Source organism: Tiliqua scincoides, chromosome 5 (assembly GCF_035046505.1).
Source record: "Tiliqua scincoides isolate rTilSci1 chromosome 5, rTilSci1.hap2, whole genome shotgun sequence".
In the NCBI taxonomy this organism is placed as follows: domain Eukaryota; kingdom Metazoa; phylum Chordata; class Lepidosauria; order Squamata; family Scincidae; genus Tiliqua; species Tiliqua scincoides.
This window is the reverse complement of record NC_089825.1, coordinates 67,964,966-67,988,022: the sequence shown is the minus strand read 5'-3', so window position 1 is coordinate 67,988,022 and position 23,057 is coordinate 67,964,966. Positions and strand designations below refer to the sequence as shown.

General features: G+C 41.9%; 2 protein-coding genes across 7 annotated transcripts in view; both read right to left on the bottom strand.

Annotated features, from left to right (window-relative positions):
• The window catches only part of TEX10 (testis expressed 10), a 45,810-nt gene extending 38,438 nt beyond the window's left edge, over nucleotides 1–7,372 (bottom strand). For 3 of the 4 annotated variants that reach the window (XM_066627088.1, XM_066627090.1, XM_066627091.1), the window contains exon 1: nucleotides 7,310–7,372. The gene's annotated coding sequence lies outside the window, so the exon portion shown is untranslated. Of the gene's footprint in view, nucleotides 1–1,271; nucleotides 1,348–7,309 lie in introns of those variants that run through there. The other variant, XM_066627089.1, reaches the window with a different exon arrangement.
• A 990-nt stretch (nucleotides 7,373–8,362) lies between these two features.
• Nucleotides 8,363–23,057, bottom strand: part of LOC136652037 (uncharacterized protein DDB_G0286299-like) — a 38,574-nt gene continuing 23,879 nt past the window's right edge. For 2 of the 3 annotated variants that reach the window (XM_066628860.1, XM_066628862.1), the window contains 9 exons: nucleotides 20,786–20,834; nucleotides 20,282–20,323; nucleotides 20,026–20,064; nucleotides 19,561–19,602; nucleotides 19,263–19,346; nucleotides 16,539–16,643; nucleotides 13,914–13,992; nucleotides 12,705–13,196; nucleotides 8,363–8,795 (listed from right to left, as the gene is read on the bottom strand). In XM_066628860.1, coding sequence (XP_066484957.1) covers nucleotides 8,716–8,795; nucleotides 12,705–13,196; nucleotides 13,914–13,992; nucleotides 16,539–16,643; nucleotides 19,263–19,346; nucleotides 19,561–19,602; nucleotides 20,026–20,064; nucleotides 20,282–20,323; nucleotides 20,786–20,834 — 1,012 coding nt within the window. In that variant the 3' untranslated portion in view covers nucleotides 8,363–8,715. The remainder of the gene's footprint in view (nucleotides 8,796–12,704; nucleotides 13,197–13,913; nucleotides 13,993–16,538; nucleotides 16,644–19,262; nucleotides 19,347–19,560; nucleotides 19,603–20,025; nucleotides 20,065–20,281; nucleotides 20,324–20,785; nucleotides 20,835–23,057) is intronic. The other variant, XM_066628861.1, reaches the window with a different exon arrangement.

Here is a 23,057-nt window from a genome sequence, read left to right as displayed (position 1 = left end):
AAAATCTGATTTTGTTCAAGTCGCCTCAAGATCACTTATTCCCCAATACTAACCATCTGAAATTTTTCAGGCAAGAATACTCACCATTGTACTATAACTTCCCCTCCACACTTCCTTAAAATACTACTTTTGAGTTTTTCTGTAGCAAAAAATATTTCATGTGTACTTTAAAGCACTGCTTCCCAAAGTATCAGTTGTGGCAGAAGGGCACTTTTTGTCCAATGTGCCAAGGTCCAGTAAAATAAATAAAATCAGCTCTCATTTCTTCCACTGTCTTGTAGCCTCTCAAGAGGTTTGGTGCATGTCCTGCAGCAAGTCTCAGTAGACTTCATAGCTCTTATTTCTTGAGAAGCCAGAAACCCCACAGGAGCTACTCCAATGACAGGCAGCCAATGATTCACACCAGTCTGCGGACTACAGCAGGAGAAGCACTGCTTTAGAGCAGTGTTTCTCAACAAGTGGTATGGGTACCACCAGTGGTACTGGAGGTGGTGGACTGGTAGTACTCACAGGACCCCTGGACACCCCTGTCTTGCACCGAGACCAGGAATGTGATGCAACAAACAGCAGCAGGAAGTTTGGCTCAGTGGGCAGAGCTCCAAAGTATGCATTTCCACACTCAAAAAAGCCCTCCAATCCACCTTGAGCCTCTTACTGGTATTTGTCATATCATATTGGCATCCCAACACAGAAGTAACTGACGATGATACCATCGCCAGTTATTTCCAGTAGTACTTTGAATAGGTGTATCTAAAAATATAAAGTTAATTATTAAGAAACATTTACATGGTGGCAACAAGTTGTTGAGTTTCTGTGATGATGACTTGTTCAATGTTAACTGGAATGACTGAATGGCTAAATAATCCAACATTTGTCTTATATTGTATGTATTCTATTTATGCCAATAAGTTTCTTGATCCTTGAATAGGTTGACCATATGAAGTGGTACAGTGGAGGACAAACTTTGAGAAACACTGCTTTAGAGCAGTGGTTCTCAAATGTCAGTCCAAAAAGACTGACATTAAGCCTGACTGACTGATGACCAGCCTTAAGAAAACACAGGTCATGGTTCAGGATGTGTACTCACCTTCCTGCATTACAATCTCTGCACATGAACTGGAAGTTGTCCATGACTTTGTGTACCTTGGATCAACGATCTCCGACACTCTTTCTCTTGATACCGAGCTAAACAAACTCATCGGTAAAGCAGCTACCATGTTTTCCAGACTCACAAAGAGAGTCTGGTCCAACAAGAAGCTGACAGAACATACCAAGATCCAGGTCTACAGAGCTTGCGTCCTGAGTAACTTCTGTACTGCAGCGAGTCATGGACTCTTCGCTCACAACAGGAGAGGAAACTGAACGCATTCCACATGCGCTGCCTCCGACACATCCTCGGCATCACCTGGCAGGACAAAGTTCCAAACAACACAGTCCTGGAACGTGCTGGAATCCCTAGCACGTATTCACTGCTGAAACAGAGACGCCTGCATTGGCTCGGTCATGTCGTGAGAATGGATGATGGCCGGATCCCAAAGGATCTCCTCTATGGAGAACTCGTGCAAGGAAAGCGCCCTACAGGTAGACCACAGCTGCGATACAAGGACATCTGCAAGAGGGATCTGAAGGCCTTAGGAGTGGACCTCAACAGGTGGGAAACCCTGGCCTCTGAGCGGCCCGCTTGGAGGCAGGCTGTGCAGCATGGCCTTTCCCAGTTTGAAGAGACACTTGGCCAACAGGCTGAGGCAAAGAAGGAAGGCCCATAGCCAGGGAGACAGACCAGGGACAGACTACACTTGCTCCCAGTGTGGAAGGGATTGTCACTCCCGAATCGGCCTTTTCAGCCACACCAGACACTGTGCCAGAACCACCATCCAGAGCGCGATACCATAGTCTTTCAAGACTGAAGGTTGTCAGCTTCTCAAATGTTTAGCTTTGGGACCCACTTTTTAGAATGAGAATCTGTAAGGCCCAACGGAAGTGATGTCATGACCAGAAGTGACATCATCAAGCAGGAATTTTTTAGCAATCCTAGGCTGCAATCCTACCCACACTTACCCAGGAGTAAGTCCCATTTACTATCATTGTTAAAAGCATATACAGAGTAGTTATTAGAAGTACAGATCTGTAACAGTTCCCCAAATGCAGTCACATACCATGGTCTACCATCAAGTCTAATATATTGAAATGAATGGGGACCCAACTGAAATTGGCTTGCAACCCACCTAGTGGGTCCCAACCCATAGTTTGAGAAACACTGCTTTAGAGCATTCAACCCATTTCACTTATATGTATTATCTCACTAATACTTTGAAAAGGAATCAGCAATTGGTAAATACAGAAAGCTACCAAATACAGGTGGAGCCTATTTATGTGCTTGAGTTCCGTTCCATGAGCCGCCGCGATTAAGAAAAAACGTGTTGTGCTAAATTGCATAGTTACGCAAATACACTGCAAATACACTGCAGCCTGACCCTAAGGAAACTAAGGCAGAGATTCTCAATCGCCGCCGCCACCTCCTCTCAGCCCTCCTCAGCCGCCGCCACTCAGCCCTCTCTGCTGCCAGCTGTCCCCACTTTTCACAGATGGGATGCTGAGCTTTAAGAGTCCAATCCTGTGCATTTCTACTCAGAAGTAAGCCCCATTCCAGTCAATGGAGCTTACTCCCAGGAAAGTGTGGACTGGACTGTAGCCTGAGAGCCCAGTCCTATGCCTGCCTACTCAGAAGTAAGTCCCATTCTAGTCAATGGTGCTTACTCCCAGGAAAATGTAGACTGGATTGTAGCCTAAATCTCATGCTTTGCTTGCTGGGAAGACTTGCTTGCTGGGCTGTTTTGTTTGTGTAGGCTGCAGCACAGAGAGCCTTCACCATCTCAGTCTGAAGAGGGGGATTGGGCAAACACTCCCTGGATTTTTTAAAGCAATCCCCTCTGTTACTACCACACCTGCCCCTGTGTGTGTGAGTGAGTGAGAGAGAGAGAGAGAGAGTGTGTGAGTGAGCTCCACCTTGCTGCACGCACGTGTTCTGGCTACAGAGGTTTTTGGGCCCCCCTTCAGCCTCTTTGCTGGCTCAGGGGCTTCAGGACCGTTACTGTTCCTTCGCAATGGGAACCTCTTCCATGGCTCCAGAGCTATTTCCCTGCCTGTTCGAGGCAGAGCCTTTTGGACAGCCTTGAAACAACACCAGTTCAGGGCAAAGATGTGTGCAACTTTGAATTCCCCCCACCCCATTTGCATTGAAACAAACTGAAAGATAAAAAATCCATGAATAAATAGGTTGCACCTGTATACCCATTTGTGGTGGCAATATTCCTCTTCCTGCTATTAACATCAAGCACTTCCTGACTAACTCTATTTGAGAAAGACCAGATTGTTAACAAGGTTTCTTTGGGACTACAAGACACTCCCTCCCCCAAAAAAGTTTTGAAAGCCCATACAGATTCTGAGTAGAATTTCCAACACAGGACATTCCTTCTGAGAACAGCCTAGACAAGCATCAATGACTTTAAGAAGAGTTCGTATATTAGGTTGATCAGCACATAAGCCATACTTTTATCTAAATCTTAAAACCAGAATTTAAAACCACATAGAAACAAAATTTGGCTACATCCACAACACACTCTTTGCAAAGATTACTTAACAGTAATTTCAGTCTTAAAGAGTCCAAAAACATATTAAATTTATGTATCCATTTCTTTAAGAATCGATCTCTCCCTGCTGTATATTTTGGGCATCAGAAAAAGATATGCACCGGGGTGTCTAATTCAGTTAAGGGACAATCACAATAATGCTGCTCAGGAGGAATCCTTTGATAACGACCCTTCATTTGTGCCATTGGTAAAGCATTGCATCATGCAATCATATAAGCACACCTCAACTTGGGAACCGTCAGTACATAAAAATAAATGGGTAAAGAAAATTTAGTGGGAAATTTAATTCCAAAATAAGAAGGGGAGCATTTACGCTTAGCCTCCCTTAGAAGGCAATCCCAATCTTGAATTAATAGCTTTACAACAAGCAGTGAATGGCTTCTTCCACTGAATTTTTCTAGTGACTGTAGGCCCAGCTCACATATTTTCATATTAATGTTATTCCATTTTATCTAGCAGCATTCTTGTGCTGCTAGTTTTGTGAAAATAGGAAGATTTTCAGCAATTGTAAGTCTGTATTTAAATCCGATAGTAGCTTTCCAAATCAAGGTTGAAATCTTTGGAAGTCCAAATTCCAACCGTGTAACTTCAGAGGCTATACATGGGGGTAGGGCTAAAAGCTTCCAAAAAAAGACTTCCTGGAGTCGCTCAAGCTGTTCTATTGGTCCCAAAAACCAGATGGGTGAGTCATATAACATACATGGCAATACCATTGCTTTATATGCCTTTAGGACTGCTGGCATGTACTATCCTCCTTTGATGTAAAAAAAATTTTCTTCCTTTGATGTAAAGAAATGCTAGTAGCGATAATTCAATTTTCCCCTTAAGATACTGTATATGTTTGGACATGCAAGGTTAGATTGGAACACTACTCTAAGATAGAGTAATTCATTAACCAGCTGCAACTTATATGGGCCAATTTTCCATCTTTCATTGGTCCTTCTTATTGATTCTGTAAAAACCATTGTTTTAGATTTATCCTCATTTATTTCTAATAGTTCTTCACTACAGTTAGCAATAAATGCTTTAATGGCACGTTTAAGACCAATCTGAGTTCTGGACAATAGAACAAGATCATCAGTGTATAATAAGGCAAGAACTGGTTTGTTATCTAGGCATGGTGCATGTATATCTAAATCAAGTAATTTAGGAACAAAGTCATTGAGATAGAGATTAAATAAATGCGGCGCAAGAACACATCCCTGCCTAACCTCTCTTTCAACAGATATGGGGCGAGAAATAGCTCCATCTTTGTTTAGTTTAACATATAAGGAGTTTCCAGTATATAAATTCATTATTAATTTTAACAATCTTTCTGGCATAGATGTAGAATTTCAATTTATTCCGGATGACTTTAAGAAAAAAATCTTGATACAGGTTGAGCCCACTCAGTTGTGGATTTTCCATCTGTGGATCTGACTTGTGCTGAGTCAGACTTGGCCCACCCTGAACCCGCCAGAGGACTTTCTGAAGCCAGCAGAGGCCATGGGCAGATGCACACAACCTCTGGGGGCTTTAGAATGCCTCCTAGAGGCAAAGAATCATGACTTCCGGTGTTCCTCTGAACATCCTCTGAGGCGGATGCTTATGGCCTCTGCAGGCTTCAGAAAGCCCTTTGGAGGAGAGTGGAGTACAGCTCCAGCCACCTTTGGAAAGCTTAAAAGGCCAAAAACTGCAGATTTGCTAATCCATGGTTTTCTGTAATCCGAGAACAGAAACTCCCCAGATACCAAGACCCCACCTATAGTGTGTTTGTCAAAATCTTCAGATGATGCTAATACCAACAAATGCTTCAACAAAATATCTAAAGTCTGTTTTAAATTAATTTATGCAATTAGAAGGGGGGAGATGTAGCCTTTCTATTGAACATGATGACTATAAAACCTAACATGTTTATGGCTGCTGTGCCTAGAGCTTTATTAGTGAGTAGAATAAAAAATTCAGTGACTCTGAAACTCTCATTGAAATTATAAACAAACACATTGTCCAGTACAAAGGTCTTCAGCTAGGTTGTGACCCAAAACTAGGTTGTTCCTCCATCTAAAGTGGATCAAAGCAATGGAATTAACAACTTTTTGTTTTGGATGAAGAAAAGGGGAGAAACAGATAGGAGGGCAAACATATCTACTAAAATATTCACATGCACTCTGCAGGTTGTGAGCAAATGCAAACAAAGGGACCAACGCAACTATTATTGGTCATTATTATTATTAACAGTATTTATATACCGCTTTTCAACAAAAAGTTCACAAAGTGGTTTACAGAGAAAATCAAATAACTAATGGCTCCCTGTCCCAAAAGGGCTCACCCTAAAAAGATGCCAAAGAACACCAGCACACAGCTACAAGAAAAGACACTGCTTGGAGTGAGGAGGACCAGTTACTCTCCCCCCTGCTAAATCATAGAGGAGCACCCACTTGAAAAAAGTATTATGTAGTGTTTAGATTGTTAGACCCAAACTGCAACTACTAAGTCATAAATTCATCATGACCGTCCAGCAATTTACAACCCTTTTCATTTCATGGCACACTGACAAGGTGCTAAAATTGCCAAGGCACACTGCACTGGTGGTGGTAGTGGTGGGGGCTCACATCCCCCAATAGTCCTACTAAGAAATAACCCTCCTCCCAAACTCTCAGTGGTTGAAAATCACCACAGACCAGTCACTATAGTGCTCAGGCCTGCTTCTCACTGAGATGGTAAGCCTGTGTCTGGGGTTTACCACTGCAGGTGGAATGTTCCCCCCCCCCCATACAAACAAAAAATCTCTGGAAAAATGTTTGTGAGAAAGGGCTGCAGCTTCATCTCCCCCCAATTTGCTAGTTGGCAGGTGAATAGATTTTTGTGTGTGTCAAGTGCTCAATCACTTGAGCCCAGGGATGTGGGGGTGGGGAGGGGGCAGGTGAGGCAGAGCCTCCCCACCGGAGTCCTTCAAAAAGCGCCGCCACCATGCAAGGTGCCCAAGCATCCACAACCCACACGCTCTGCGTGGGTTACAGGGTGCTCTGAGCGTGGGTTGTGGGTGCTTGGGCACCTCGCACGGCGGCGGCGCTTTTTGAAGGACTCTGGTGGGGAGGCTCTGCCTCACCTGCTCCCTGCCCCACCACACATCCCTGCTTGAGCCCCACCTGCAGTCTGAAGTGGCACAGCCCAGGTGTACTTCACCTGTTCAGGAAGGAGGAGGAGGCCTCATTCTAGCCTGGCAACGAGAACAAAATAGGCTCATTAAAGGCACAGCCAGCCCCCCCAGATCACCAGTGACTCTCGTCCTCGCCTGCTACTTCCCGCAGCTTTGAAGCAACAGCCATTTAAAGAGGGGAGGGGAGGGGAGGGGAGGCCCTACCATCTTCTCCCTTCTCCTGGGCGCAGTGGGTAAGGACAAGCCCCTCACGGACGGGGCTGAAGGAGTCGGGAGAGGGGATGAGAAGGGGACGGGCGAGGCAAACTCCTGTACAGCCTCGGACACCTCTGAGCGGCGGGTCTCTCTCAGACCGCAGAGCCCCGCGAGAAAGGGGCGGCGCCTCACAGAGGCTGCAGCGCGCGCGGGAGGGGGGCGGGCAGGCAGGCGCGCGGGCTCTGGCGGGGAGCCGTTAACGGCCGCTCCGCGCGCCTCAGTAACCAAGCGAGCGCGCGCGCCTCCAAGACTCTTAGTCACTCACCTCCGGCTCCGGGCCGCGCGCTCCCGCCTCCTACCAGCGAAGCTACCCACGCGGTAGCAATGGCCAGCCTCAAAAACTCCGTCCGGGTCTCACCCCGCCCCCTGACACGGAAGTCACTGCACAGCCATAGCAACCCCTGATTCCGCCTGTGGGAAACGGCAGCTGAGACGCTCACTTCCGTCCTGGCCTGAAGGGGGTAGGACGGCGGGCGGCCTCTGGTAACCAGAGAGAGGAAAGAAAAAGAGCGTCCAGACCGACGGTGACTGCAGGCTCTCCGGCGCCACCTGCAAGAGGTGGGCTATAACAACAACAGACTCTGACCCTAGCAGGTAGGGCTAGGGAAGAGCTTTCTGCGCATGCGCATCACACGCCTATGCTGGGAAGGCGTCCCTTTAAAAGGCCAGGAAAGGTGGCGGGTGCACTGCTCATGCGAAGGACAAGGCATTGCCCTGTGTGCTGATTAGGCTATGCACAGCCCGTCCTCGTGAAGAAGCGTGAGGCTGTTTCTGGGCTCTTACTCCATAACAGCTGTTTTCAACCACTGTGCCGTGGCCCATTGGTGTGCTGCAAGTGATCCACAGGTGTGCCCCAGGAATTTGGGGGAATGTAGTAGAGCCAGTGGGGGGGTGAGCCCCCCACTGGCAGCACGGTGTGCCTTGTCAACTGTCAAAAACCTGATGCAGTGCCTTGAAATTTTAGGGCACAATCCTAAGCAGGTCTACTCAGAAGTAAGTTCTATTGTGTGCAATGAGACTTACTCCCAGGAAAGTGAGGTTAATATTGCAGCCAAAGGGCCCAATCCTATCCAATTTTCCCAATCCTATCCAATCCTATCCCTGGGCCTGATCCAGCAGGGTTCTTCTTACGTTCTTATGAGTTGCACAGGTGCTGCGCTACCTTTTTTAACTTTTAACATCCACGCGACTCTTTTCACTTTGTTACTGAATTGGCATGGCTCTGTGTGACACAAGCATAGGATGCTGAATAACTAATACTAGGATAAGCAGAAATATATTTTATTTTATTTTATTTATTTAAATATTTCTTTCCCACCTTGAGATGTTAAGCAGATCTACACAGCACCTAACAAACTTTTAAAATACATAATACAAAAGAAAACAATATTCAGAACTAAGATAAAAATATAACAAATAGGAAACTACTAACTTAGCAGCATCCATCCTTAACCAAACTATAGAATCACATGGGAAAACAGAGTCAGAACTTCTGTACATCATTTAGAAAAGAGTGAACAATTTTATTTTGAATTAGAACTTGCTACACGGGTAGAAAATAAACCAAAGTGCCAAAGCATAACTTCTGAGCACAGACAAACTCTACTTTGATAGAACTAACTCCACAGCCTACATGAAAAGCAGGTAACATTAACACAAACTGTTATTTCTTCATCGAGCACTGCTGGTATTCTCTGGTTTAAGATTGCCGCTCCTTGTTAGGATGTTTATCACATTTTGAACGTCCATTCCTTAAAGCAAAAGAAAAAAAAGTGGAGACCTGAGTTATTTTTTATTTGCATATTAAAAATACTCTTTCAAACAAGTGGTAAATGATTTCAACACTACAATGAATTTCGACAGTTAAGATGTTTGAGGAAAGCATTGGAATTTCTGGAAGGCCATGGAAGGAGCTACCTATTTCAGTTGTACTGTGTACAGTACTTCAAGACTGTGCCAAGTTTACTCCGCATGGCCTTGCTGAGGGAGGAACAGGCCTTGCTGAGGGAGAGTCAGCATGGCTTCTGTAAGGGTAAGTCTTGCCTCACGAACCTTATAGAATTCTTTGAAAAGGTCAACAGGCATGTGGATGCGGGAGAACCCGTGGACATTATATATCTGGACTTTCAGAAGGCGTTTGACACGGTCCCTCACCAAAGGCTACTGAAAAAACTCCACAGTCAGGGAATTAGAGGACAGGTCCTCTCGTGGATTGAGAACTGGTTGGAGGCCAGGAAGCAGAGAGTGGGTGTCAATGGGCAATTTTCACAATGGAGAGAGGTGAAAAGCGGTGTGCCCCAAGGATCTGTCCTGGGACCGGTGCTTTTCAACCTCTTCATAAATGACCTGGAGACAGGGTTGAGCAGTGAAGTGGCAAAGTTTGCAGACGACACCAAACTTTTCCGAGTGGTAAAGACCAGAAGTGATTGTGAGGAGCTCCAGAAGGATCTCTCCAGACTGGCAGAATGGGCAGCAAAATGGCAGATGCGCTTCAATGTCAGTAAGTGTAAAGTCATGCACATTGGGGCAAAAAATCAAAACTTTAGATATAGGCTGATGGGTTCTGAGCTGTCTGTGACAGATCAGGAGAGAGATCTTGGGGTGGTGGTGGACAGGTCGATGAAAGTGTCGACCCAATGTGCGGCGGCAGTGAAGAAGGCCAATTCTATGCTTGGGATCATTAGGAAGGGTATTGAGAACAAAACGGTTAGTATTATAATGCCGTTGTACAAATCTATGGTAAGGCCACACCAGGAGTATTGTGTCCAGTTCTGGTCGCCGCATCTCAAAAAAGACAGTGGAAATGGAAAAGGTGCAAAAGAGAGCGACTAAGATGATTACGGGGCTGGGGCACCTTCCTTATGAGGAAAGGCTACGGCGTTTGGGCCTCTTCAGCCTAGAAAAGAGACGCTTGAGGGGGGACATGATTGAGACATACAAAATTATGCAGGGGATGGACAGAGTGGATAGGGAGATGCTCTTTACACTCTCACATAATACCAGAACCAGGGGACATCCACTAAAATTGAGTGTTGGGCGGGTTAGGACAGACAAAAGAAAATATTTCTTTACTCAGCGTGTGGTCGGTCTGTGGAACTCCTTGCCACAGGATGTGGTGCTGGCGTCTAGCCTAGACGCCTTTAAAAGGGGATTGGACGAGTTTCTGGAGGAAAAATCCATTATGGGGTACAAGCCATGATGTGTATGCGCAACCTCCTGATTTTAGGAATGGGTTAAGTCAGAATGCCAGATGTAGGGGAGAGCACCAGGATGAGGTCTCTTGTTATCTGGTGTGCTCCCTGGGGCATTTGGTGGGCCGCTGTGAGATACAGGAAGCTGGACTAGATGGGCCTATGGCCTGATCCAGTGGGGCTGTTCTTATGTTCTTATGTTCTTACTCACTGTTAAATCACCAGTGAATTCCTTCACTCAGAATTACTTTATGCTCAGTAGTAACTGCAAATGTATCTTTTCTTCTACAATCCTGAGGGCTAGAAATGTACATGGCAGTCTTGTGCTTCTTGGAAGTTAATTTGGCATTTTGGAGATGATGATTAAGGGCCCAGGGAGATGTAATGGCTACATAACTGGGGATACCCCTCTCTCTGCTCTCGTATACCAAACCTCTCTACCCTTCCCCCACCAGGACTGGTGGCCACTGTTAAATGGGTTTGAAAACCCATGCACTTCAAAAACTTCAAAACCCGGGTAGGGTTGAATGGTACATGTATAGTGCAATCCTATGCATGTTTACTCTGAAGTAAGCCCCTCTGTGTTCATCTGCATTTTCTCCTAGGTAAGCATCCAAAGAATTGCACTGTTCGAGCCCAATCCTATCCCTGTCTACTCAGAAGTAATTTCAATTATAGTCAATAGGGCTTACTCGCAGGGAAGTGTAGATAGGATTACAGACTGAGTCATGGTTTAGATTGGTAGGGCACTTAAGAGAAAAAGGACTAAGTGGGAAGGTCCACATAGTTTCACTGCCCGCTCATTATCTGCATCAGTCTTCAGTACACTCCTCCTCCATCAAAATATAACAGGCTCTGCAATTGGCTAAGGATGCAAGAGAGCTTCTCTCTATAGCAGGAGTATATTGGGTCCCATGCAGTTGTGAACATTATCACCATCCTGAAGAGTATAAAAACAAGGATTGTAGACAGTATGCAGGCAGTATGAGAGATACTGCCAATTACAACAAGCTGAAAAATTGGCCATTGTAGAGCATGTAGCTGAGACTGGGTACAGAATGGATTTTAAGCAAGCACAGGCATTGTCCACTGCCAGTCATTTTCACACTCGGATTTATAGAGAGGCCATAGAGATTTATAAACATCAAAAAAACAACATGAACAGGAGAAAGGAGATACTGAGTATAAATATAAATACAAGAATCTGGAACTTTCAGAACTGAGATAGAACAAGAAGTGCTTGGGATTTTAAGATCAGAACATCAGTTATACTGGATAGTTTGAAGAGCTACTTGCTGTAGCTTCATCCTTTGAAAATGCCTACCAAAGTAGTAGGTGAGATATTAGATGTGAACAGCTTTATTCTATTGCTGCCTATCAGTGCGTTCATTTCATTGACACTCTTCTTAGTTATCTGTACCTAATTCATTCTTTAAAACAGCCCTTATAGGGGAAACCCAGATAACAAGTACAATTACATTTCAATGAGAAAAATTCTTAATTTTTCCAAAGCCCAGTTCACTCCAAAAATCACCCTAAATGCCCAATACCATAAAGAAAAAAGTTGTGTGCATGATAAAATAGAACCACCAACAATTAATAACATTATACAGCACCTATAAAGTATTAAAGTCAACAACGAAAATGTTTCAGAAGTTCTACAAGATTGCTACTAAAGATTGCTACGAGATTCACATAATGAGATTGCTACTAAAGCTTTAGTTGCAAACTATGAGCAACTCCTTACATTTCACCTGCTTTCCACTTTTCCATGACATTTTCATCTTTGGTTCTTCAGGACCCATATTCACAGTAATTTGTAGAAAAACAGCACAAAAGCAGATACATTGTAAAAAGGAAGCATGTGACGTACGTGCCTTGTAAGTGTAGGGATATGCTATCCATCAGGAAGCATGTCTTACAGAAGGAAGGCGCCTCTTCCTCAACCCTGCTCTGCCCTCCAAGGATCCTGAAGCTTGCTTCTCTTAAAGCCCGCAGGATTACACTCAAGAAAGGGGACCTTTCTGGACCTCTGTTCTACCAGGGGGAGAAATCCAAAATTCAACCCAAACTCCTGCAACTCCTTCCTGGACATGCAAGGCTAATTTGTCCCCTTCTCTGTTGCCAGAGCTCAAAAGCACTGTTCTTGAACCTTATATTGAAAATCTTGGTATGGATAAAGGGGTGGTCTAAATATATGCAGTATGGATGTGAAAATCTTTATAGTGAATGCACTGATAAAAAGGGAAGAATTTATTAGGCTGACTGGTCTTATAAGAGAATCCTAGGCACATCTACTCAAAAGTAAGCCTCAATGAATTAAATAGGACTTATTACCATTTAAGATTGTACAGGATTGCAGCCTCCATCTAACTTTGGTGAACTGCCTGTAGATTAGATCTCATTGTTAGTTCCCACAAATGGACAGAAACAAGACAAACAAAAAATTAGTACAGGAAACCACATTACCATGGAATGCTGGGTTTGACGCAGCTATTTTGTGTAAAGTAACAGCAACTTCATGAACTTCCATATTTCTTATACTGTTGAAAAATTCTGCAATGACGTCATTTTCAGAAGTTATTGGCCCAGGGCAAACAGTACTGGATGCAGCTGACTGACTTTGGGATGAAGATCTTTTGTCTGACGTAGGATTTGATAAATGTTTATCAGAAGAGGGTAGATTTTTCCTTTCAGCAATAGCAGAGGGAGCTCTTTTTTGAGAGGGACTCTCTTGCATTTTAGCATCAGCATCTTGTGTGTCAGCATCAGGAGAACTTTGTTCATTAGGTACTTCTTTAAATGAAGACACAAAAGTACCAAGTTTACAACTTTTTGCATTGCCTTTTGAAGGGTTTGTATTCAAGTGTGATGCCTTTCTCTTAAATGTTGACTTGACCTTCAAGTTTGCCTCCTCGTTGTCACAGGACCTTTGAATAAGAGGATGCTCACCTGAAAAATCTGAGGGGAAAAAATAACCTGGTAACTTGTTTAAGGATATGAAGTGAAGGATACTTGAAAAGCTGCATATCTCAGCTCAGTCCTATTTTCATAAATGACCCACATTCATTGAAGCACTCTGTGGCCATGTAAGGAACACCCTTATGTGAGGATAATGTAGAGAAACCTAATGTTCCCTTTGAAATTAATAATTCAAAACAGGTACATTGGCATTTTTAAATATTGTGAACTGGAAACCACAGCATAGCATTCAAATATATAGTTTAAAAGTTTCAAATATATAGTTCAAAGTTGTGTCAAATTTCACAGCTGTGTTGAGACTCTAACTACTGTGATATTGCTCATTACCAGTATCAGAGAGGGATTCTATTAGTCACTCATCAGAAATTGTATCCCTGGATTTCATAGGGGAGGAAAAATAAAGCTGCTGTGTGCTGCAAGTCATCTTGACAAATGCTTTTCCATCATCTCTGGGGGCACTGCCTCAACGAACTCAAAATTTTCCCGCTACTATACAACTGTTGCCCCATCATCTCCAACCCTTCTCTCATTTACCATTTCATAATTACATCCAAACTGTATCACTTATTGCTCTCTGCCTCAACTTTCCTCAACACTGGACTTTGCCTGGATCTTCCTTCACAACTAATCACCATCCCCTCAGTTCTTCAGAAGGTATCTCCCCTTCTTATCAGTACCGTTTGTCATGTCTCTTACCATCAATTTGCACAGAGGTAATATTGAACTGCTCCAATTGGTCATCAAATCCTTCTTCTTGACTTGGCTCAAGGGAGTTCTAAAAGTAATCAGTGATATAATTTGTGTTATCTCTTTAAATATATACAAGTTGAACATTTCATGTGTGATGATTTCTCTGTAATTTATAAGCAGAAATATGTCCACCACTAAAACCCCTTTTCATTTTTAGAGTAAATAAAGTTGATTTCTCAGAAAGATGAATCTGAAGTGCAGCATACCATGCTATATTAAACATTTTGCTTCTACAGTCATATCTCTGATAACTTGGCTGGACATTACTTAGGAAGCACTGGAACAAGAAACATTCGATTTGCACTTCCATTCCATTCCCTGCATTTTTGAAGATCCAAAGGGCGTAATCCTATCCAACTTTCCAGCACTGGCATAGCTGTGCCAGTGGGGCATGTGCTGCATCCTGCACTTGGGAGGCAGTAATGGAGGCCTCCTCAAGGTAAAACAATGTTTGTTCCCTTAGCTAGGATTTGCATTGCCCTTAAGTGCTGGAAAATTGGTTAGCACTGCTGCCAAAGTTGTTCTTTCATTTTAAGGTGAAAGGTCATTTTGTCTCTCTCTTCCATCTTTACTTCTGCCCTTAATTGGTTCTTATCCTGAAATTGGTTGTATTTCAATATTCCAGGTATTATCCAAAATTACCATAGATACTCACCCATAGTATGTAAAATTTTTGCCAAGTAATCAAATTATCGCTTCGTCTTATCTCCGGGTCAATCAGAGGGCAGAGCCTTTCAACTCTGAAAAGTTTCCTTTCTTGCTAAAGCAGGCTCATTAGAAGCAATGCAGAGATAATTTATTTCTATAGTAACTTGCCTGGGGAATTCCAGCCAAAGTTAACCTTTTATTCTCCTCCATTCCCTTTTGCAAATGCTGCTGCAACCTGGCTCCTTTTTGCAAATGCATGCATTTTAGCAGAGGTCTTTTTTTCAACACCAGGATAGGATCCTCCTTTCCATTTGAAATAAAATCCCAGGCTACAATTCAGTGCACCATTATTTAAGAATTACACCCATGAAAAGCAGTGGGTCTAGTTCTGAGTAAAAAGGGTTGGAAATATATGCAGCTGCATCTCTCTGCTATGAATTGAATTGCACACTCTCAGTTATGTTATAAGTTATAAGTTGCATGTTATATGTAAAGCTTCTGTATGTTATATGTAAAGCTTATATGTAAAGCTTAACACACCAGACACCTTAAAGGTGGATTTGATTCATGGATCTCCTGCAGTGGTTCCCAACCTTTTTCACTTGCATATCCCTTGGCAGCCTATTTCCATAAATTGTACCCTTCATATTAGCAAAATGTTTGTAATAATACAAACCCTCATCTCCTCTCTATGAAAGCCCAGACTTCATGTATTCATCACATATTTTCTCTTTTCATCTGTCTGAAGAACAAAACAGCGTGTGGTCTTTACTCAGTGTGTGGTTGGTCTGTGGAACTTCTTGCCACAGGATGTGGTGATGGCATCTGGCCTGGATGCCTTTAAAAGGGGATAGGACAGGTTTCTGGAGGAAAAATCCATTACGGGTTACAAGCCATGATGTGCATGTGCAACCTCCTGATTTTAGAAATGGGCTATGTCAGATGCAAGGGAGGGCACCAGGACGCAGGTCTCTTGTCTGATGTGCTCCCTGGGGCATTTGGTGGGCCACTGTGAGATACAGGAAGCTGGACTAGATGGGCCTATGGCCTGATCCAGTGGGGCTGTTCTTATGTCTTTAACATAAGACATTTTGTCTTTGCACTGTTTTGCACCAGAAGTGTCCTGAGAAATTCTGGGTGATTGATCACTTTCCATATTATGTTTCAGCTTTTTTACTGTGCTGGTTTTCAATCACTGGTTCATACATAAATTGATGACCAAAAACTAGCTATTGGTGGGGCTTTCACAGCCAACTAGCTATCTCGCTTCCTGCCTTGCTGGTCCTTGCAAGGCATTCTGGAGCACGACCTGCCTTTTTCTGCCATTATTCTATTCTTTTTCAAGTCCTGTTGAGCGTCCCTGGGAGTACATGAATACCAGGTTGGGAACCACTGTTTTACTGGTATATTGTTTACAGTGCACTTACTCTGATAGTGTTTACAAAAAGGTGGTGAAGACCATAATTTAAAAAGAATAAAAATGTATCTTATGATCTTTCACTATGTTTTTAATAAATTAGAGACTACAGTTCTTAGGTAACAATTAGTGGTAGGTTATTTTTCAGGATCTGGCCTAGAGTAAAATCATAGTCAGACACCCCCCTAAGTTTAACCCCTGACTTATCCAAGGATCAGAAAATTCCATGATTTTTGGCTCAAACCTGCCCTTGACTTATCTGTGGGATCAACTTATGGGCGAGTTACTTCGGTGAGTGGGAGCATGCACTTTTAACAGCCCAAAGCACTAACAGGAATGAGTTATGACCTGAACTGAAAAGTCTTACTAAAAGGGGAAAGGTAAAACATTGTACAGGATACATTTTCTACTGTTGTGTCTACAGAACAGTTCAGCATTTTAACTGACAATGCTTCGGGCTGCCTAAATTCAAGCACAAACAATTGAAATATTAAAAAGAAAATTACCCTTTTTTCTGAAATGTAACGATACATCACCAATGCATTTGTAAGTTTCTGGATAATTTTCAATATAAATGAAGCATCATCTTCATTCAGTATTTCAAAGCCTTGCTGGAAAGAGATAAACAACATCAAAATAAGATTTTAACAAAAGACAAAAGGAAAATCCAGCTTTCTGGTGGCACCTATGCTCATTAAGTAATGCATTGGCTGCTGTAGGCCAAGCAGTTAAAAAAATGTGTCCCAGATTCAAACTAGACATGTGCTGAACAGTGCAATTCTATGCATGCCTACTCAGAAGTAAGCTCCACTGAGTTCAGCTGGACTTACTGCCAGGTAAGTGCATATAAGTTTGCAGCCTAAATGTGCAATGGGTTCTGAATTTTTTTTTTTTAATTAGGTTTATCAAGGCCTGCAAAACCACAGCATACTATTTTTCATTAAAAAACAAAAACTCGCATTGGTTTTCAATTGAAGGATTTTTAAAGTTAAAAATCATGCACGAGGGGAGATGCGATTGGGATTAAACTGGTGGGGCAAAGTACTAAAGCTCGCCTACCCAGCTGTGGTTTAGCTGGGCCCCTTTGCACTATTTAAAAAAAGAAAAGAAAGAAAGAACTGCCCCCCAGTCAGGTCACTTGGTGTATTTAGGTGCACATCTATGTTTGACAAAACGTTTTAAATCTATTTGTGCAAAACACAAGAGTAAGGTTAGAGCTATTAAGAGATTGAGGGCCAAATCCTATCCAGTCCTGGTGTAGCAGTGCCAATGGGGTGTGTGCTATAACCTGTGGTGGGAGGGTAGTTACATAGGCTCCACAAGGTAAGGGAACATTTGTTCCCTTGCCTAGGGGCTGCATTACAGCTGCAGCTGCAACACTGCAGCGCTGAAAAGTTGGATAGGCCCTAAGTGAGATGAAAATAAAACAACTGAGACTAAACGAATGTCAACTTAAATGCTTCTTTTTCAAAATACTTATTGTAAGACATTATGACCTTATAAAACTGTGCCAGTTTAACAAAAGAATATAGGTCCAAACTTGTTATACATTGATTTTTTTATACACAGATTTGACTCAACATGAATGGCCCCTGCAAATAAGTAGGAATGTGCTGATCCCTGGAGAAGGGGAAAAATGCATCCCTTTAAAATCACAGTTTAAAAAACTGCTTTTTACTGTTGTGGAGAGACAGTCATGCAAGTGATTACAGGTATAACCTAATTATCCATTAGGAGGAATAATTAGGAGGATATCCATTGCGGGGAGAAATACACAGATTTTTCTATCTCCCTTTAAATTAAATAAAAATAGTCCTTTAACAATAGCCTCATTAATGCAAAAGAGGGCAGCCACTGACAATCCATCAATCATTCTCTGCAGGCTTTACTCCTCCCTTCCCCCTGAGCACGTGAAAGAATGCTAAATGGCAGTGATTATCACTCATTCTTTCCCCCTCTTTGGGGCTCCTGGTGAAGGGAGGGATTGCTTCCTCCTTGTGAAGCCTCATAGCCTGGAGAGAGACTGATTGCCTCTGTGTGCATTACAAAAGGTCAGTTTTTAAACCACCCAAGTAAAGGGATTTTGTTCTTTAAACTGATTTGCTTTAGTGCGTTTTTTGCCATCCACATGAGTTCTGGGAATGGAACCCTCCCAAATAATGAGACTCAATCTGTAATCACCATTTGCTCTGTCATACTGGCACAATGCTAGATACGCCTTCATCATGGGTACCAATTCCCCCAATGCTGAGACTTGGATTATAAGCTTCCTTTTTCAGTTCTGTTTTTGTTCATGTGAAAACAGCCCCAAAAGCTACTCTTCAAATATTCAGCAATGTGCCATTTTGTACAATGTTCTTTGTTTAAACCTGACTTGGTTTGGCAAATAAGCACACCAATTTCATTATGATCCATTTACAATGACCTACTTGCATTTTATTCATATAAAAAAGGGCTTCTCCTTTTTTATTGTAATTAAGCAGTATGTGAAGATCTTTCCGTGTTTCAAATTTGTGTTCATGGTTATTATTATTGCGTCAACTGCTATAATAACCTAATATGTGGCAGGTTTGCAAAATTTCTCACTGTGGAATCAAAGATGGTAAAGAATTCCATGAATTATGACATCTGAAAGAAAAATAAGTTATCTATTCTCTTTTGCCTCTGAAGTGTTGACACTGGAAAGCAATATCCCTTGCCACCAATGCTTCAATGGAGGGTAGAAAGAAGGTTGGCCCAGAGGGAATATTCATTCACATCATTTGGCATATACTCAGTCATAACTTCACAATGAACGTACAGTAACAGAGCACTGGTCTAGATATTACTTTATTTACAGCCCAGCCATTTCCTTGTGATGAGTGTCTACTCTAGCCTGTAACATTAATCATATGAAGCAACATGCAAAGTTTTTGAGTAGCCACACCCCTACAAGTGGCTACCATTGGTTTTAAATATGTTCAGGGAAACGATGCCAAAGAATTAGCAGGGATACAGATACAGTAATGTATAGACTAACTAGTTGAGTTTCTGTAGACATGTTATTTTCATTCATTAGTGCAGAGATCAAATTTGTTATTTGATTTTTCTCTGTAAACCGCTTTGTGAACATTTAGTTGAAAAGCGGTATATAAATACTGTTAATAATAATAATAATAATTTGTTTTTTTCTGATCTGCAATTTAAGGATAAAATTTTCCAGCTGATCACAGCATTATTTAACAACCTACCAAGTATTTAAGTAGTTCCTCATTGTCAGCAAATTCTTCACTTTCGTCATAGTTTTTCAGCACTACATTTTTTTGTTCCGTGTTCTATAAAACATACATAACAGCATTTTATAGCTGAAATTTCTAGCATGCTCTATGAAATATTATTTTATTATTTGCAGAAAATTTTAAGAACCACTACAATGAGAAGATCTTGAATTAAGATATATTTCATTTTATTCTACATGAATAGAATCCAGGTATAAACTCCTATAGAAACAAGCCTATTACAATAAATTCCAATAAATCAAGCAATTACCTGATCCTGCTGCTTTTCTGCTACTTTTTGTTCCTCTGTGTTCTATAAAACATACATAATAGCATTTTATAGCTCAAATTTCTAGCACACTCTATGAAAGATTATTTTATTATTCGTAAAGAATTTTAAGAACCACTAGAATGAGAAGATGTTGAATTAAGGGCGCAATTCTAACCCCCTATGTCATTGCTTTCCAGCACTGGCATAGTGGTGCCAGTGGGACATGTGCTGCATCCTGCAGTTGGGTGTCACTCATGGAGGCCTCCTCAAAGAAAAGGAATGTTTGTTCCCTTACCTCAAAGCTGCATTGCCCTTATGTCAGTGCTAGAAAGCACTGACATAAGGGGTTAGAATTGCCAACCCTAAGAATTAATATTTCATTTCATTCTACATAAATAGAATCCAAGTATAAACTTCTATGGAAATGAGCCTATTACAATAAATTGTAATAAATCAAGCAATTACCTGATCCTGCTGCTTTTCTGCTTTTTGTTCTTCTGTGTTCTATAAAACATACATAATAGCATTTTATAGCTGAAATTTCTAGCATGCTCTATGAATTATTATTTTATTATCTGCAAAGAATTTTAAGAACCACTACAATGAGAAAATGCTGAACTAAGAATTAATATTTCACTTTATTCTACATAAATAGAATCCAAGTATAAACTTCTATGGAAACGAGCCTATTACAATAAATTCCAATAAATCAAGCAATTACCTGATCCTGCTGCTTTTCTACTATTTTTTGTTGCTCTGTGTTCTATAAAAGATACATAATAGCATTTTATTGCTGAAATTTTTAGCTATGAATGATGATTTTATTTGCAGAGAACTTTAAGTACCACTACAATGAGAAAATGCTGAATTATTATTATTATTATTATTAACAGTATTTATATACCGCTTTTCAATGGAAAGTTCACAAAGCGGTTTACAGAGAAAATCAAACAACTAATGGCTCCCTGTCCCAAAAGGGTTAACAATCTAAAAGTATGCAAAAGAACACCAGTAAACAGCCACTAGAAAAGACAGTGCTGGGGTGAGAAGGGCCAGTTACTCCCCCCCGCTAAATAAAAGAAGAGCCCCCACTTTAAAATGCCTCTTACCCAGTTAGCAGGGGTTATGTAGAATATTTCATTTTATTCTGCATAAATAGAACCCAAAAACAAACTTCTATGGAAACAGGCCTGTTACAATAAATTCCAATAAATCAAGCAATTACCTGATCCTGCTGTTTTTCTGATTTTTCTGACTTGCTGCTAGAATTGCACCTTACAAAATAAGAAAAAAGAAAATATAAGAAAAAAACATTAATGAACTAAAATTCAATTATTTTAGTAGGGAGCAAAATTAGAGAGGAATGAAACACCATAGATTAAATCCAAAATGTCACATTTGCAATTACCAGTTCACTTAAATGACTGCCCATTCTCACTTGTTGCCCTTTATTGCTTAGAAGTATCTCCCAGAACCTCTACATCGCACCTCTCTCTCCCTCCAACATGACTTTGCCTCATATACTTGAGTCTTCCTTCATAACCAAAATGCAGTCTAAATCCATGTAACTCAGGCCAGCACAGCTTATGATTCATCAGGCCAGAAGCAGTCCACAAACCATTTATAGGGCCACTAGCCAGCCAGGTGCTGGAAAGTCCTTGCCCTGTTTTGCTGTAATCCCAGACAGGCAACACAATAGAGAGTCACCATCCCTGGCTTGGCTACAAGTTGTGCAAGGTGCTACCTTATTTGTTCAAATTCATACTTTGTTACACCGCCCCCCCCCCACCAGCCTAAATCTAAATTTAGTCTATTGCAGTCTATGGTAGTCTGTTTAGGATATGGTTCTGTCTTTTGCTTACATAAAACTGTAAAGCACCATATACGCTAATGGCACTAAACAATAATAATCTCAAAAACAGTATCATGTTCTCAGAAGAGATTACAGTATTTACATTTTTATCCTGTTCTTTCCTCCAACTAGGTTGAATACATAGTTTTTCCTCCCCAGTGCAGATGCTTACCCCCAGGTAAGAGAACAAATGTTTCCTTACTCAAGGGAGACCTCTGCTACTGCTACCCCTCCCCACACAATGCAGCAGTAGCCATTTTGGTGCCGCTGCATCAGTGGAGGAGGGACCACGGAATTGAAAGGCTTCTTTTTAAGCCACTTCTGCCCTGTTGCAGTACACACAGGGACCAAGTGTGTACACCTGTTAATAAGTACTTCAGTCTCTCAAGACACAGCCAAGCTTCCAGGACAGTCTAAGAAGAGGTAAAGTTGAAATATGAATGCCCCTATGGACAAATGGACCTGACTATTTTCACTGGGAATTTCCATCCTGAGGCATTAGTAGTAAGATAAACTAGCTTCCACTTCCAATTGTTCTTTACCAAAGGTCACAATAGAAAATGACAACTCAAAAACCCAAAATCAAACACATGTAATCATGGGCCTTTACACAAACTGGATAAAAATATGCAAATATAGCAGTCATCCTTGGAGGAGTCCCTGATGAGTTCACATAACTTGGACTCAGTTTCCCTTTCTGAGCAAGAACTTCTCCAGAGTAAGGCAATGATGGATTCCAGTGTTTGCCTTGATCTTTTTGCTGCCAATGCAAGTGAGACTACTTTCTCTCTAACAACCCTATCTGCAAGGCTAGACACAAAGTTCTGCTAATTTGATTAATGAGCACAGAATATCCTCCACTATGCATGATCTACAGATATGTCTCAAGTCATACAGAATATTTCTGTAGCAGTTGTCAACAACACTGGGATAACTGTGCAAGAATAAATTTTAGGCAACTAAAACACAATGAAAATGCAGGTGTTTGATGTCTTGTTCAAAGACTTTAAACCCACGAAAGCAGAGGTTATCAAAATGACTTTGAGTACCCTCAAAACATGAGAAAACAGCTCACATAGTTATCTGCACTGCTTTGATTTGATAAGAATGATTGGATACATAGTGTGTTCTAAACAAGTAAATATACACATATAAACCACTGGCATACCTAGATGCCCTGGTGCATTGGGCAGGACATTGTGATGTCACATAATGTCGTGACATCACTTCCAGGTTTTCCCAGACGTGCCCCTTCAAATGGGAGCCTCTATAGGAGAAGGAACAGGGGGTGGCAGCCAGACTTATGGCAATCACAGCCACCAGTACCACCTCCTTCAAGAGATTCTGGAAATGATGTCACTTCCAGGTTCTCCTGAAGGAGGAGGAGCTGGTGGTGGCAGCTTTGTGGTCTGGCTGCTGCCCCTGTAAAGGTTCCCACTTGAAGGGTGCATCACTGAGCAGAACAAAAGGGTGGCACCCAGATTGCAAAATCACTATAATAAGAGGCGGTAGCTTAGTGATCTGACTGTCCCCGCAAGCTATTTCTTTTGCTCAGTGGCATGGCACCCTTCTTCAAGTGGTGCCCAGGGCAGGTGCTCACACCTGCCATACCCTAGATACACCACTGCATAAAACTAGGCTTGGT